The 17,450-nt window shown below is 50.5% G+C and overlaps 1 protein-coding gene across 1 annotated transcript in view; it reads right to left on the bottom strand.

The window, feature by feature from the left end:
- Positions 1-17,450, bottom strand: part of cacna1aa (calcium channel, voltage-dependent, P/Q type, alpha 1A subunit, a) — an 80,164-nt gene that overhangs the window by 3,692 nt on the left and 59,022 nt on the right. The window contains exons 40-47 of the mRNA XM_072705151.1: positions 13,977-14,082; positions 12,769-12,876; positions 12,154-12,254; positions 6,594-6,703; positions 5,751-5,886; positions 4,243-4,356; positions 1,455-1,490; positions 9-207 (exon numbers count right to left, since the gene is read on the bottom strand). Coding sequence (XP_072561252.1) covers positions 9-207; positions 1,455-1,490; positions 4,243-4,356; positions 5,751-5,886; positions 6,594-6,703; positions 12,154-12,254; positions 12,769-12,876; positions 13,977-14,082 — 910 coding nt within the window. The remainder of the gene's footprint in view (positions 1-8; positions 208-1,454; positions 1,491-4,242; positions 4,357-5,750; positions 5,887-6,593; positions 6,704-12,153; positions 12,255-12,768; positions 12,877-13,976; positions 14,083-17,450) is intronic.

The following is a 17,450-nucleotide window of genomic DNA, read 5'->3' as shown; positions in this document are numbered from 1 at the left end:
TCCCCGACCTGTGTCAGCGTCCGTGTAGCGGCTCAGCGAGCGCTCTGAGGTACGATGGCTTCGCTCCCGGCGCCGGTGCCCATGACGTGGGCCCTCCTCTGGGATTGCCCTGTCCGTGGCATAGTCGTCCATCCGTGTGCCTTTACCTTGGCGACCGTGGCCCAGTGATGAGGCCGAGCGCTTCATGGGACTGCCATCCGTGATGGTCTACGAGAGGGGGTAGGGAGAAAGAAGGGAGAGAGAGGGAGGTTGCTATCTTCTTCTCCACAGGCGTAGAAAATCAGAGACTGGGGAGTGCTGAAAAGGATGTTCATACTGCCCCCTAGTGGTGTTCACGTGAGCAGAATGTCTGCTGCGTGACTGAATGTGTCAGTGTTTGCCTCTGTGTCACAGTGTCAGGGTCACAATACAGGTGACATCCACCATCAGCCCGTCTTCCTGGGCCACACCCAACAAACCCCCCCCCCCCCCACCACACACACACACACATACTCATTCACACAGCCCTGCTCAGGGCAAAAGGGGGGGACAGGGGAGGGGGGCAGTGGAGATACAGAGAGAGAGAAACGGAAGGTGTGTCTGTAAAGGGGGCAGCAGAGAGATGAGGAAGAGGAGGGCCAGTCATGCTTAACGTGCCCATTCAGCTCCTACTACATCGCTGCTTACCTCCAAGCCTTGCCCCCCCCCCCCCGCCCGTTATTACACAGCCTCTCCAGGCATCCAGACATGACACGCAGAAACCAGTGGCTCCATCCAGCCCAGCCCTCCCACACATGCGTCCTCCTACAGACACCATCTCTCCAGAGTCCCACAGCGTCTTTCCCTGAATGAGGACCCCAGAGACGGCCCCGGGCAGTCAGGAGTGCTAGCATGCACACACGCACCCTCCGGAGTGCACACACGCACCCTCCGGAGTGCACACGCGCACCCTGGCACAGGCAGCATGCATGCCAGCTTGCACGCTTGGCGTCCGACACAGACGCACAGCGAGAGGGTGATGGTGCCACTCGCAGGAAGTCCACTGTCGCGCATGCATGACAGAGCTCCCGACGGAAAGGGCGATCTGCACACGCTGCACGACCGAGAGAAAAGCTGCAAATCTCGCTGTGGAAAAGGATGCGATGCAGGGGGCAGGAAGGGATCCTGCAGGCCAACGCAAAGCGGCGGGATCCGCATGTGCGAGGAGGAAGGGACCCAGATGGAGAGATGGGAAGAGGAGGGGAAATCAATATATCGCTGGTGAGCAGGGAGAGAGAGAGAGAGAGGCAGAGCGAGAGAAAGACAGCAAGAGGGAGTGAGAGAGAGATGGAGCGAGGGAGAGAAGGAGACAAAGAGAGAGAGCAAGGGAGAGGGAGTGAGCGAGGGAGAGAGAGAGAATGAGGAAGAGAGAACGAAGCAGCGAGGGAGAGATAGAGAAGGAGAAGGGAAGACGGAGACGGAGACAGGGTACATACACTGAGGTTATTCCCACGAGGCCTTGCTTTCCTCCGCTGTGGAAACGGCACACACAGGGCATACACACACACGGAGGGCACACAGAGAGCACAGCACGGGGCCGGGGGCGGGTGGGGGGGGGGCAGGGGGGAATGGACAGCCGGGGCACAGCCACCGCAACGGAGGGGCAGTGCAGGGGTGACCCGGGGGGGGGGGGGAGGGGTGGTGGGAGAGGGCATGTGTGCCACGTCGGGGTGGGGGAGAAAACGGGAGGGGCAACCAAAAACAAAGGGGGTTTGAAAAGGGGGGGGGGGAGCAGAGAGAAAGAGATCCCAGTTAGACACAGAAGCGGCAATGACACCGAGACAAGAGAGAGAGAGAGAGGGAGAGAGAGAGAGAGAGAGAGAGAGAGAGAGAAACTTACCACAGCAGCGCACACAGACTGAGGAGCAAAGGGTCTGGGTTAGAGACAGTCAGCAGAGTGACACGGCATTAGGGCACAGACACAGTACAGCAGGCACAGTGACAGCAGACACAGTGACAGCACACGGCAAGAGCCAAGCGGTAGATGGGGAACAGGAGCGTCGACAGACACGTACGTTTCCGATTTTAGCACAGTCACGATACACAGGGCACATTTACCGTCCACCGTTTCAGTTCATACTGCAATATAAAGTACAGAGTCTCAAACACGAACGTTTATTTTAGAAGATTTGTTTCAACCTGGTTGTGATGGCTGCCATTAATTTCATTTTAGGACATTGCTCTACCTCTGTCACCTTTGTGGTAACATGGTGATTGTAACTAAAGCAGGAGTACCCAGATACCATCCTGGCAACACGCAGCACAGGCGGACAGATGAATTATCCAGATCTGTTATCAAAGCCTTGCGACTTGCTACCTCAAAACCCCCGAGAGTAACTGGGGCGCCTTTAAACCCGAGCCCTCAGGATGCTCTCACGGACCAGGCGGAATGAGACCAGCATCCCAGCCTGGTTGAAACAAGGAGCCCCTATTGATGGGGAACTGAACTCTGAAGCTGAACTGGTAAGAAGAAGAAGAGAAGAAGCAACAGGAGAGAAAGTGTGAGTGGGAGAGAGAGACAGAGAGATAAAGACAGGGCCTTGACCTGGAAGAGAGGGAGAGAACCAGGCCACGTGTGTGTGTGTGTGTGTGTGTGTGTGTCTGCGCATGTACGTGTGTGTGCCTGCTCGCCGTCACAACACTCACCGACACGTGGCATTGATGGAGATGAGCTGGAAGAGGGTGCCACTGAGCCACCCGTAATTCACAGCCTGATGCAGTGATTAATGAGTGGAGGCGCTGTCCCTGATGGATTTACTTTTTACTCCCTGGCTCTGTCCCCCCAAAACTTTTTCGGAAGGTGGGGATACCTGCAGAGCTCGGTTACAGGCCACTTGTCAGCAGGAGATGATCCCTGCGGTGGCGTGTTAGTGCATCTCAACGGTGACCATCCACATTTAATGTCACGCACACTGAGAGTGAAGCCCCTCTGGAGTCACACAGTTGAGTGACGGCACGCCTATTAAATCCAGTCAGAGTGCCTTGCCAGGCCTGAGGGGAGATGGTGCAGTTGGTCTCTGACAGGATTCCTGATCGCAGCACCTGCTATTCACTGCACTCTGCACCAGACTTCATCTCACATGCCTTCAGGCATATGCTGTGTGTCAGTGTGGCAGTCTCAGTGTCCCTCTGAGTTTCAGTGTGGCAGTCTCCGTGTCCCTCTGAGTTTCAGTGTGGCAGTCTCAGTGTCCCTCTGAGTTTCAGTGTGGCAGTCTCAGTGTCCCTCTGAGTTTCAGTGTGGCAGTCTCAGTGTCCCTCTGAGTTACAGTGTAGCAGTCTCAGTGTCCCTCTGAGTTTCAGTGTGGCAGTCTCAGTGTCCCTCTGAGTTTCAGTGTGGCAGTCTCCGTGTCCCTCTGAGTTACAGTGTGGCAGTCTCAGTGTCCCTCTAAGTTTCAGTGTGGCAGTCTCAGTGTCCCTCTGAGTTTCAGTGTGGCAGTCTCAGTGTCCATCTGAGTGTCAGTGTAAAAATCCATCCTATTGTCCTTCTGAGACTCAGTGTAGTCTAGCACCTCTGCATCATGATCTCTGAAGTAAGACTACTCAGTTCAAACTAGCTAGGGAGGTACAACCTCAGTACCTTTCTATAATTAGCTAATTGATCAAATTCATTAGTGAATGTGCAAGAGAAATGTTACTTTCTTACACACTCCAACCCTGACCTGCATAAGTAGCATATGAGGTGGATGGATGAATTGATGGATGGGTGAATGGATGGATGGATGGATGGATGGATGGTTTTTGTGCTACTGGACCTTCTTACATTAGGACTTTTGGCCAGATTCAGTGTTTCTCAACCATTCCTTGGGGATCCCCAGACAGTCCTCATTTTTGCTTCCTCCCAGCCGCTAGAATAAACCTAACAATCAAGACCACCAAAGACCTGGTACTGGTGTGCTGAGAGCTGGGAGGGAGCAGAAATTGTTTGGGGCCCCCCGAGGACCGGGTTGAAAAACACCCAATTAACAGAGTGTTACCTCACTTTATCAGATTTTGTTTTGTCCAGCCAACTGCGGCATCACACAGACCAGACAGCGACAGCTGGACTCATTTGGGCCTGAGCTCAGCACTGGTGTTTTTGCTTCAGTCTCCCTCTTTCTGTCCACCAAGAGCAAAAGAGGACTGGTGAAGGAGTAGCAGAAGATAGAGTGAGGAGTCAGGTGGAGGGCAAGAAGGAGAGAGGAGTGAAGGGAAGGGGAGGGAGGGTGAGAGTATGAAGGCGCTCACGTGGTTATCTGCTGGAAGTCGGGGCATGGAGGCAGCCCTCCCGTGCCCTTCCATGGGGAGATAGTGCTCACTGTCCGAGTGACCTTCCCGCCCCATCTCTCTCATCTCTACCGTCTGCAAAACAGAGGAAGAGGAGGCGTGACTGCTGCAGGCATCGGCAGGGGTGTGGGCGGGCCACGGGGGGGGTCAGAAGGGGGCGTAGTGGGCGGACCCAAGGGAGGGATGTGCACCTGCCCAATCAGGGATCAGCCAATTGGACGACAGGGACGCAACGGGACTCACAGCTGACTGAAGGACACAGGCTATGCTAATGCTAGGAAGATACCCATGCCTGTCTGCTAGGACACATCCTTCATGGCTCTCTGTTTGCATTAGTCACTCTAAGTGAGGACCCAAAGAATATCGAAACGGACATCAGTGGTTTCCCAGAATGTTGATCGGGGGAGTTTCCTGCTGCTAGCGCTCCGACAGCGTGTCCAGACGACGGCCGGCCTTTATCAGAACCGTGTAGCATCAAATTACATAGCTGTCTTCATTTGCATTATATGGTACTAAAACAGAATCGCGCCAATTTGTATCAGGCAAGGAACCGGTGAAGATCATGCAGGTTTTGATAGACTCATTTATATTTGTCCAGAGGGGAATGCGTCCCTCATATGCACACAAAGACATGCCACAGTGAAGAGTCCTGCTGTTTTGTCATGCCGATCCATACCAGTGGGTGGTGGATGTTCGTTTTCTCCCGTGTTAGCTTTGGTGTGACACTGAAGGCTTTGGTCCAGCCCTACACCAGGACCCGACAAGGCCAGAGACCTCCTGCAACTTGGCCACGCTGGTTTTTTTTTGTTGTCTTACCTGGACTGCCACATATTTCAAAAATCTGACCACCGTACACGCAACGAGAGTGTCCACTGTAAGGCAAAATCAGACACATCCGGGCTCCTTCACGCTTGAGAGCAGAACAATAGCACTGGACGAAAGACAGCGCTGGCACTGGCACCTGAAGAGGACGCCTTTCCCAGAGAGTTAGTGCAAGGGCTTACTGATGGAGCCTGAGTTCTCTCTCTAGGTCCTATAGATGACTGTCAGAGAGGGTAGGGGGGCAGTGGGGGTGTGGCAGAGATCATTAACATTGCCCAGGTGTGTTGTGAGGAATGACTGTGCAATGAGACGTGGCGGGTGAACAATGGACTCACTCGGGGAGTGAGTAAGAGGGACAGACGGGAGAGAGAGGTGCAAGAGCGTAAGTGAAGGTGATGAGCACTGATTCAGGAAGTCACAGGGCCCTGGTGTGGGATCGGAAGCTGCGGTATGCCCGTGATGAATGCCAGGGTGTACAGTGAATCAGTACATTCAAAACAACCAAAGAGTATTTGCAGGGAGAGTTTGGCACTGTTCGTTTGAATGAGGCAGCTCCAGCGGCTCTCCTGTCTGAGTCTGGGTGTCAGCAGGAGACCCGAATGGCCACGTGTTTGCATACGTGTGTTTGTTGGCACCCTCGGGTGTACCTGTGGATCATGGCGGCCCCCGTGAAGGTCATCCGGGTGCGGTCCTTCTGGACTCCAGCTTCCAGCTTTCTGGGACATCTCTTGGGCCCGTGCCGTTACCCAGGACTGGCTCTCTCTCATCCCCCCTTCCAGCGGCCTGGGAGAGAGAGCCGGTGAGGACAGTGGCTGTGCCATATCCATGTGTGTGTCACCGAACTGTGCCAGGCCAACGACAAGAACCTGCAAGGCTTTCCTGTGCCACATCCTAGGATGTATCCATTCTACGTCCATCCCTCTCCATCTGCCACACTACCTTCATGCAGACACTCATGGCAAACCTACTGTACTTATCACCTAACCAATCATTTTCAAGCACAAACAAATCAATTCCAGTGTATATCATGTTTGTACTGGCTTTTAAAACACACTATTAGTACTACAACTTTAGGAATATATTTTACAGTCCCTGTCTTCAATATTGACCTATACTGGACTGACTAGAACAGTACAAATGGCAGAAGAGGTTCTAAAGGCTGGGGGAAAAAAATCAATAATTTTGATAAAATGCATCTCTCTCTTGGTAAATGGGCTTTGGCCTAGACCCACAGTTAGATAGACTGAACTAGACCTAAGCTGAACCCTGTGCTGATCTACATGGGAATGAGCACAGAGAAGTCCTTATGGTTGTTGAATGTTAAGGTGTGACGACCACGTGTCTTCTTCTTCTCATGCTGACACACCAGCCAACACAAGATGGGCAGTGCAAACTCCAGCACATGCCCATATCGCTGGCTGTCAGGAAAGAGAGAGAGAGAGAAGGAACCAGGGGCGAAAGAGGAAAGAAAGAGAGAAGTGCCTACTTACAAATTGCTGGTAGGATCCATCTGTGGCTCTGGGAGACCGTTGACTCCCTGCCCACCTTCCTGGGTTGGGGAGGGGGGCTCCAGGCGCTGAAACATTAATGGCGTTCGATTCTGTGTGAGATACAACATGGCCTGCAGCTGGTATCAGACAGACTTATGGGAAATGGAGTCACAACACCCAGAGTGCAAATGGAGAGGGGCTCCAATGGCAATGGGAGACAGCAAAAGGCAGCCAGGAGGCATTCTGGGAATCAGTTCTTTTAATGCCCTTCACTTCTGGCACCACCTGAGTGGGATCCTCAAGCCTGTGCTGTCTATAGGGTGCCGATGGCTTGTGACAATTCATTTACTTCCAGCTGACCAGTAAATGAATGGTCATTACCAGCTGAGTGCTCCATTGAGGTCAGTGGTAAATCCCAATCAGCTTCTCATCAGGCTGCTTAGACTAGGTATGAAGTCAAGCTCTCTGCTTCTCTGTTCTAAGCTCATGCTTACACTGCACTAACTGCAATCCTCTGCAGTGTATATGAGGACATATGATTCTGTGGTGTAAAATTACAGTTACAGGTCACCCAAGAACACCAACTCAACACCATTGAGGTTCACATGACGCTTTCAAACACTCTATCATTTTTCACTACTGCAACTGTGATTTAATTAACTTCTCTATGCTACACTGCAATCTGGATAAAAGAACATTATTTCTCCTTCCATGGAGGAAGACTGTGACTTCAGTACTTTAGTCGGTCAAACTCAACTCATTACAAACACAGATCTATTGTAGTAGATGTAATTTTCTGGCAACCCCTTAAACATACAAGTCATACTTTTAAGGAGAAATTAACAGAAATTTGCCAAAACACTGCGCTCCCTCCTTTCTGTCGTAAACACAAGAGAGAGAAGGCCATTTAAATCACACGTGTTCTCTTCGTGTCACAGTGAGAGCCTTAACTCACATACTTGCAAGTCATTCTAAGAAAAAAATATGACTAACATGGAAAGGATGATGAAACATCAGAAAAATAATCCTTTTCCACAAATAAATTGTTTAGTTTCTGGCTAGAGTCTGGTTTCTGCCTCGAAGAAGGTTTACTAACATGAAGTGAACTAATATCAACAGCAGTAGCCTATAAATGAACAACTAACGCAAGCTGATGATAAGTATATCAGCATGATTGGGACAACATCAGCATGTTAATTCTCCAACCTAAATAAAACCTTCACCAGATGTAGTACTATAGGAAAACAAGTTGAAAGGCAGTCAATAGGAGAAAGACAGTTAATACTGCTAGGTCAGCTGAAAAGATGAGAAAACTGGTCCTCGATTTATCCACCACCCACCTTGGAGTAATAGAGAGGCAGAGAGACAGAGAGAGAGAGAGACAGAGAAAGGGAGCGTTTGGGTAATGAAGAAACAGACACAAGGACAGTAAAACACACATATGAACAATGTGTATAAAACACGGAAAACAGGGAAATGGTCACAGGAAACATTTGAAAGTATTAAAGAGGTGGGACAGAGGTGCAGATAGACATAGAGACGGGGCACAGCAAACAAAGACATACAAAGAAACACAGTACAGAAGAGTATTATGAATCACTAGAGTACAGCAAGAAAGTGAAACAGGAACCTGTGTCAGACCAATTCACAGAAAGACACTGATCCCACAACACCCAACACTCTACATTCATCCACTTAAAACTTATTGGGGGTGGGAGACAGGTAACTACAGCTTCTGAAGACTGAACCCACCTCAATAACTATGACTCATGTCAATGATGCTGTCTTTCTGCATCTGAGACCGAGACAGGTTTCAGGAGCCAGGGTTTGTAAGTGGGTGGATAAATGACTTTACGGAGAATTTACACGGGAACATGGATGTAGGAAACGGCCAAGGCCCATGTTGTGCAGTATCTGCTGGACGTTATGTCATCCAGCCCAACACCAACACCGCAAGCTAACCATTGATGGTCAGCAATGGAGGCCTCTGGATACAAGCCAGGAATAGACAGCTCCTTTAGTCCAGCTGGCATCCAAAAGCCTCACCCCGCTGCATATTCTCAGCCCCAAAATATACCAATAGCATCCACATGCGTTTATCGTTATGATGCGTCCTGAACCCATGCACACATAGCATACTGATGATGAAAACATTATTAGACTTCATTTGTGGGTTATAATACTATTGTGTGGTTTGATATATTTGCATAATCTGCATTTTTTTTTTAACTAGGCCTTTGTGTAAGCCGAACAGCATTCACAGAAATATAAAAAAACCCGGCAAGATTATTTTCAGGCTCCACTCTGTGTTAAACAAGGTCCTCCTCTTCTTCTCCCTTAGGAAAGCATGTCGCAGTGGGGAGGAGGTGCGGGGAACACGGGAGCAAAGCGGAGATCAGCAGCAGGATGGAGAGCTGAGGGAGAGCAGGTGCTCAGTGGGATGGATGACTTGTGAGATAAATGACCGTATGGGGGCCACACGACTAGGGGAGGAGGTTTCCATTCACACTGGGGGCCGGCAGGTCTCCACACAGCTTCGGCTGCTGTCCTTGATGAGGACAAAGTCTTTCCTACTGCATAATTATACACTGAACACATTGATGTACTTTAGCAGTGTGCCAACATGTCATAGTATCTGAAAATGTATGGGATATGTAGTGTGATTTATACTAAACACATTGTGCCTTGCGCATAGAAGGGGCAACCTTCATGAAAATGGGTAATTAATAAATTAGTAAATTCCCATTATGGAAAGAACAAGAGCTCTGTGAATTGTACTCTTATGATGTCCAGTACAGTAGCCAATAAGGATAGAGTAAAAGGCCTGTTACCTCAAGGATGTATTTCACACTATACCAGAGATTATCCATAGTGTATATACCACCTGTCAATGTATTTGCGTATATTGCAAATATTATACATAGTACATGGGTAATTTTGTGTGAAGGATGACCATGGCAACAGTGGAACAAGTTCGATAAAAATATACATTTATACAGGAGTGCAGCCTGACTAGATTTATCTTGGATGTTAAAATATCAGAATGTGTTGAAAACCCCTTCTCAGAGGACCTTTCTGAACTGCAGGCTTATGTTTGGTTCATAGTTTTTAGAAATGCAAATTTCTATTGGATATCTGGTGATGATCGAAACATCTTAGGACTGATATCCAGTCTGATTGGTGCTCAGCTCTCCCAGTTGACCAGTGGGTGTCTTCAGTTCTGCCTGAACAGCAGATTGTGATGTTAAAGGCCTCTGTCATGATCCTTACTCAAGACAAGTGTCACATGCTTGCGGTGGGAGACCCATGAGCAGTCGGCAGGTGTATTGTTGTCGTGGAGTGTTCCTTTGTAGAGCTCTCCTGCCATCCTGACCACAGGATGAGCATGTGGTGGACAAAGTGAGAGATACCCTTCATCAGTGAAGAGAGGACTCTGTAAACTCACTCCCACCCAGCAGGTAACTAGCCTTAGTTTGAGGAACCAAAACTTTGTACCAGAGAGCATCCTCAAGGAACTGCTTCAACGTCTTTTAGAGATATGCTATTACACCCAGACAGAGCCTCACTCCACCAAGTAATCCCCTTATTGCCTGCTTCTGTTCCTGCAGAGAGAAAGGTGTAAAGGGATCCCATAGTACACTCCAGAAGAGGGAGAAGGCCCTGCTGAAAGGATGCTGGATGACGGCAATGAGATGCAGGGAGCTGCTGTGGCTGAGCTGTGTCATTCCTGATCGGGTGTTGGGAGCCGAGCGAGTGGGAGAAGCAAAGGGAGGTAGAGAGGGAAGAGGAGGAGTGGAGCTCTGTCTGTCGAGTGCAGTGCTGAGGGCAGGTCCTGAGCTAGACTACTGAGGGCCCAGAGTCCAGATGTGAACCTGCCCTCAGGGTCTCGTTTGTTGACGGAACACTGGCTAAGTGCAAGGTGACCAAGTCCCAGCGGTTAGTCAGAGTGAACGAAAGAAAGAAAAACATCTTAGTACCTCCGAGCTGGTTTCTAACTCTGGATTTTACTTACTTTTTTCAACTTAAGAAATAAAATGTTTTACAAATGGTTGTGCTACATATTTACAGATTTTTCATTGGGCAATCATTACTTCAAGTACAAGATGCTTAGTTTCATTCAACAGGGGAGGAAGGGCTGCTACAGGAGGGCTACAGTCCGTGGGGGTTATTGCTAGCAGTGGTTCACAGTCGTGGTAAGTGCAAGGGAGGGGGGGGGGGGCAGATGAGGGTTCTACAGTAGGAGACTAAAATGGAAGCACAGCAGATTCACAGATGCTAAGGACAGCTGTGACAAAGAGCACACCCCAGTCCCATGGCAAAACAGAGGCCCACAGTGGAGAAGTGGAGAAGCGCTAGCTCCTCCCATTGAATTAGGGTCAGAGGTATGGAAAACCAGGAGAACCACTTGATGCTCCCCTGTGACAGGCCTTTGGTTTAGAGGAAATCAGGAGAATCCCAAACTCCTCAGCCACGATGGGCCACTGGCTTATGGTTAGAGGAAACCAGAAGAAATGCTAGCTTCTCATTCATGATGGACCAGTGGGTTAAGTTTAGGGTTAAGTTTAGGGTTAGGGGAAACTTGGAGATGAGCTTGCTCCGCGACCACGGTGGGCCATTGGGTTATGGTTAGGGGAAACCAGGAGAAACATTAGCTCCTGAACCCAAGACAGCTGGCTGGCAGCCCGAAAGGTTCTGCTGATCTTTGGTGGGCTGGTTTTCGCTGGTTGTTGACAGTTGACTTTAGCACTGCTCTTGGAGAGGCAGGAGACTGGTCCCCACTCAGCAAAATGTATTTGTTTTAGATTATTATCATACATTTCCCATTGACTCTTATCATAGTAATGTTTGCTTAATTTCAAGCAAGAATCTCTCTCCAGCATAAACATTGTGCTATCATATAAAAGTCTATAATCTCTCCTGAATATCACTTATCAAAAAAGTCTGAATTATTGTTTGGACATCAGTAATGACATCTAATGACATCCAGAGTCTAATCTCTGAGTGCCAGTGGAAAAATTAATATTCATATTCTAAACACACATTGAGACATCACTAGCATAGTGTAATAGTCATATCAATATTTAATTTTAGAGTAAACGGACAAGCTACAATTATAAGTGTTATAAGTTCCATGGTATGTGGTTAAACTCCCGTAAAGACCTTAAGAGGGCGCTGTCACCCCCCCAACAGCCACTGCTTCCTAATGGTACCAAGTCTCCTGCTCAGTCAGAGCAGCGTGGCTCTCGGAGCCTCCCTAACTCCCTGACACTACACCCCCCCCCCCATCCTCTCCCCCCTGAACGTTACAGTCCACGTGCTAATCAAGCATCACGCGCAGCAGCTTCAGGGCACATGGCACAGTCACAGTAGGGGCAGCGTCAGCGGAGGAGCGCAGGAGGAGGGCAAGCAGGAGGTGCAGGCCATGGCTGTAGCTTCGGCCATGGTGATTGGGGGGGAGAGCTCGTTGTCACAGCTCAGGCTGCCGGGAGGAGAGCCGCCCAGTGCGGAGCTCAGCTTTGCAACCATGGCGTGAGGCGGACGAGCGTCTCTAGGCCAGTACCTGCTCCTCGAGGAGGGCCTGGGTCCTTTTGATTTTGCTCTGGCGGTAGTACTCCATAATCATCATGGCTGCGTAGATCTTGCCCACCGTCAGGTCTGTAGCTGTTGAGAAAAGGACAGATTACCCTGCACGACGGTGTAGAGCGCGCCGCACCCAGAGCCGGGGGAACGGCAGGAGGTAAGACGCCACGGAGATGCACAGACCGCAGATCGCTGGTGGAATCCGCTTTGAAGGCTCTTCCCCTCTGCTGTACTTCGATTACCCTCTAAAGCGGACACCCCGGGGAGAACATCAGGCGTCTTGGCCTCTCTGATTCATAATAATAGCCATGGCACTTTTGGTATTATTTGGTGTAACAGTGTTTTTAGATGGATTCTGCGGCGTAATCTCCATTCTTTTTCAGACTGCCATTAGGCTGGGGTGTCCCGGGTTTGTGTGCCATGGCATTTTATGCAAATGTTTGTGCTCTGGATGAATGATTGTATGTGACACGCTTCTGGCAGTGAGGTAGGGGGGTTTTCTGCCATGGGTGGAGGCATGCTGAGTTCAGCGGCAAGCGAGAAGCTGTCCTCTGGGGGGAAGCAAGTCGGACAGACAAACCTTCTGGAAACTTACGCTTGTGTGGGGTGACCAGGAGGTCCAAAGTCTTCTGGGAGAGATTGGGCCAGATTGCCATCATCTCCTTCCGCAGCTCAGAGTCCATCTGGTGCTTGTCTGCACCACCTGCACCACACACACACGCACACGCACACACACAGACACACATGGACATGTGCACACAAGCAAATGCACACACACACACACACACACACACACACACACACACACAATATGCACCAAGGCAGTCACCAGCATCAGACACAAGGGGGCAGTCACATATATGGACACACACACAAAACATACACACAGAAAAAGGACTGTTATTAAAGAGAACCAGATCATTTTTATTCCACCGAAATACAGCTGAAGGAAGAGAATGGAGTGTAGCATCACGATGCGAAACCACAACACAACACTTGACAACCAGGGTCCACCGTACAGACCAGGGAACCAGTGTATAGACAGTTAGAGGCAAGCAGAGAGGATAAACTGTAAGCGAGGGGGCACACGGACCTCCTACAGCACAAACGTATGGCTGACAGGAAGTGACACGTGTAGCCTTTAAGAACTCCTCTCTCTTTACTGATGAGGCATAAGTCACAGCCTTAACTGCCTTTACACTGGGAGGGGTAGGGAAAGTTAGCAGAAGGCGAAGGTAAACATTTATTAATCAGGTTACACGTGAAGCTACGGTTGTGGCAGGGACAGCTGTCTGCAGAGAACACCCCAGGCTTTAGCCTGTTCTGCAGTGGATCTCTTCTCACATTGTCATCACAATAAGTATCTGGCAAGTCTGATATGTCTACCATAGCATATACATTTGCACGACACCAGGAGATATGAAGAAGAAAGCTCAGACGTGGGGACACACATTTAGATGTCCCTTCCCGCCTTGTGAGAAGGACAGCTAAAGAATGTGTGTGCCCAGTCTCCCGAGAAACCTCTTTGTGTGAGGACTGCAGGAAGCGGCAGCCCTGGCTGAGCCGTCGCGGCCACTTCCAGAGGCATTCTGTCCCCAGCAGGTGCCCTCTGCCACCACAGGGTCACTACCTCGGACGCTGGGACTCTACTGGAAAAACTGAAAGCGTCTTCTCAATGAAAAGGGAAGAAGGTGAGGCACAGGGACGAGACTCTGACACACCACACAATCAGCAGGCCATGAGAAAAAGAGAGAAGAAGAGAAGTTAGAGGTAATAACAAAGAATTCTCCAAACCTTCCGTACCCTTGGCGATCTTGATGTCTAACGCAGTGCGGATTAAGGCCATGAGGGTGGAGTTGAAATGGACGCTGTTGTCATCAGCGACTGGCAGATCCATCCGCAGCAGTCTCTGTGGAAAGTCAGTCACCACGAGTGAGGCGCATAGTTTGGGAGGTGAGGGAATGGGCAATCGGTCTGAACCTCCAGGAGGAAGGGAGCAGAGCGGAGGATGAAGGGGCAGCTCTGTAGGCAAAAGACCAACAACCAACTGAAAATGCTCCATTATCTACAGAGACTGTTGATTTCTTGTTAGTGATTCAGGAACACGCAGAGAGATCATGCAAACCCATATCCTTCATCTCCTTCATATTCTCCCTATACAGCCACTGTCTTCCTGACCTCTCAATGACTTGAGGTATTTCTCCTGCACCAGTCTACTCAAAGACTTGATGTTGAACCTTTGGCAGCCATACTGAAGTCAAGAATCAAATAGACTCGTTGAAGGACAATGGATCCTTACTGTTAATCATTTCTAGAATGTCTTGGTGCAGGTGTCAGAGTCCTGTTTCAGTCTGAAAGGTCCCAGAGACAACGGACTCCGCAGCGTAAGGCTGGCTAAAGGGTCGGGTCTTGGCTACAGAGCTCTCCCTGTTGGAGGTTCATGACAACATTTCATGGTCCTGTCAAGAAAATAAATGCATAAATAGACACAGTGACTTTCCAGTCACCGTCTTTATTTATGATTTATTAACCTTTGCTCTACTGAAAAATGCACCAGGCATTCACTGACATGGCATTGTCAAATGCTTGTCATTCCTGTTGCCATGGCAACCCCCCCCCCCACCCCCACCCACCCAACCGCCATGCAGCAGACCATGCTGGACCCCATGCATCATGCAGGAGACACAGCAACACACGCAAATACATACGTGAACAGGACAAGCAGCCGTGCAGCCATAATACAGAAAGCGTTGTCGGTTGGTCGTTTTGTTAATGATCATTTCTGTGGCTGTCACACTATCGACTGAGACCCATTTGTAGCTGGGCTACAGGAAAAAAAAAAAGTGCTATCCAGACTCTCTGATCTCTCCGTGCGAAAATGGGTGCAACCTACACGGGAGGAACACTACTGCAGCATTCCGCGGGAAAGAGAGGGGTCCCGCCACCCAGGGGTGGGCAGTGTGTTAGGCTACGTCAAGCTGGAAGGCTGTGACACAAAAACCAGGAGGGGGTGCAAATGCCTGACTATTACAGGGGGGAAAAGAGACAAGGGGGTGTGTCCGGAGATACTACCATTTAGAAGCCAAAAAGTGAAAGAGGTCAGAGGATTCGGGAAATAAGAGGAAGAGGAGAAGATATCATCAGAAGCCAAGGCAGGAGAATGACAAAGGAGTTCAAATCAAAAGAGCAAAGAAAGATCTACCACCAAGGAAGCTGGTCATGTCCGACAAACAGCAATCCTGCCTGAAGCCACTACTGTCTCAGCAGAAGAAAGAAGAGGGCGAGTTGGAGAGGAATCGACTCTGCTCAGCCATGCTGAGATTCAGGGGTCAGGATGGGCAGGGGGGGCGATTCTGAGAACAAGCCATCGTGTTTGGGTGGGTGTGAAGGCAGGGTGCAGAGTCACCTCAAAGGAAGCAGAATCCAGCACCTTTAATTAACGAGCTGCATGATCTTGGAGACCGTGAATTTTGGACTATCCAATTCACCCCAACGGCACCCTGGGGGTGAATGTGATCCGGGGAAAAGGATCAGAGACTGATGGGACAGGTGAGGCCATGTAGGCGAATCACGTCAGGAGACACTTCAGGAGGGAGGCTGGCAGGACCAGAGAAGACAGGGATGGCAGGTAAGAGGAGGAGAAAAGCCAAAAGAGGAGGCATGAGAAAAGGAAGGGGGGAGGGCAGGATAGTGAGGGGAGGTCAAGGGGGCACACTGGAGACTGTCATCCAGTAAGAACTGGCACTGTAGCAATGATGGATGACCCTTTGGGAAGGAGAGTTTCTTCTCCGTGTGGAGCAGCAGATTGCTCACGCATGGGCATGAAGGCCAGCATCTGCGAGCGTGCAGCACCAGCCGCCCACGCGGCAGGGCTAGCCGTATCGCTACGCGTTAGCCGTATCACTACGCCGGCAGTGAGCCGGCGTGTGGCAGGCAGCTCTAGTGTGATCCATGGCCCTGCGACCATCCCTTTGACCAGCACAAGCCTTCTTCTGCAGGTCACCAAGAGAACTCTGGGTGCTGCACTAGTCTTTAAGCAGTACGTCTCCCTCTGACCTGGGACGAGGGAGCGTGTTCCAAGTCATTTACAAAAGTCATCATAGTCATCAATGCCTGGTAGAGCTCACCGGGCTCACGGTGAAATGGGAAGCCTGGTCCCTCTCCCAGCAGGACCAAATTGTTAAGCCCATCTGATACAGCCTTTAGTCCCTGACCAACTTGAGTGAGTGGGCAAGACCCCATCTCCCGTGGGTATAAGCTCATAAACTCTCCAAAAATAACACTGCTGGCATAAAAATGACCCTGCGGTGGACCGCAATGTTTACAGACCAATGAGAACAAGGGACATCAGTTTCACATCAGCAAATCACGACAAAGCAACTGTTTTTTTTTGTGCTCCTTTTCCCTTAGGAGCTAATGTCTGGGAAAGTTGGGTGGGTGGGGGGGGGGGGCAGGATAAGGTAGGCCAGGAGAGAGAGAAAAACTGGCAGGGTGGGGGGGGGTTGGGGGGCGCAGTGCGTCACCATCCCGGGAGGAGGGGTGAGGGTGTGTGGGAGGCGGCCAAGCTAGGATGAGGAGGCGGGGCATGCAGAGGGGGAGGAGCAAAGGGCGGGGCTGTGAACAGCATGTACATATAGGAGGAAACAGAGCCGAACTGCATTGACAGGAGAAACAAAAGACGCATGGAAGAGTTAGTTGGCTGATTTATTGTTGGACCTGGGTTTACCCTTCTGGGCTATTTGACATTTCTGTTGACGCTGAAATAGTGAGTATTTTCTGTCTTTTTACCCAACAAAGAAAGGCTGATGAAGATGCTCATGTTTCAGAGAGAGACAGAAGCCTGGCTGTGTGTGTCTGTATGTGTGTGAGACCGTCGCTACGAAGCCATTCGCAGGAAGGAAAGACCCGGAGAGCAGAAGACGCACGCGGGCCCTCAGCTGTCCTGCTGCACACGCGCCGCCGCCGACGGAGGGACGCCCGGACCCTCCGCACTCTGCCGCCCCGTCGCCCTATCGGGCAGCGGCCCGCTCTCTGAACGTCTGTCCCGGTGCCACGACAAACCAGCGCTTCGCCGCATATCAACGCTGGCACTTTAATGCATTTCCATGCACTTGATCCTTCAGGGATGTTCTCTGGATCTCAGAATACAGAGGCCGCCCTGGGAATGGTTCACGTGCCGATGACGATTAGCTGAGTGCTGTCACTGGTCCCCTGGCCGGGCCGTGGTCTAGCCCTGACCCTGCGCGGTCCTGCCGGCCAGGGAGGCCCTAAACCTAC

Source organism: Paramormyrops kingsleyae, chromosome 22 (assembly GCF_048594095.1).
Source record: "Paramormyrops kingsleyae isolate MSU_618 chromosome 22, PKINGS_0.4, whole genome shotgun sequence".
NCBI lineage: Eukaryota > Metazoa > Chordata > Actinopteri > Osteoglossiformes > Mormyridae > Paramormyrops > Paramormyrops kingsleyae.
Note: the sequence above shows the minus strand (reverse complement) of the source record. Positions and strands in the feature narration are given on the sequence as shown.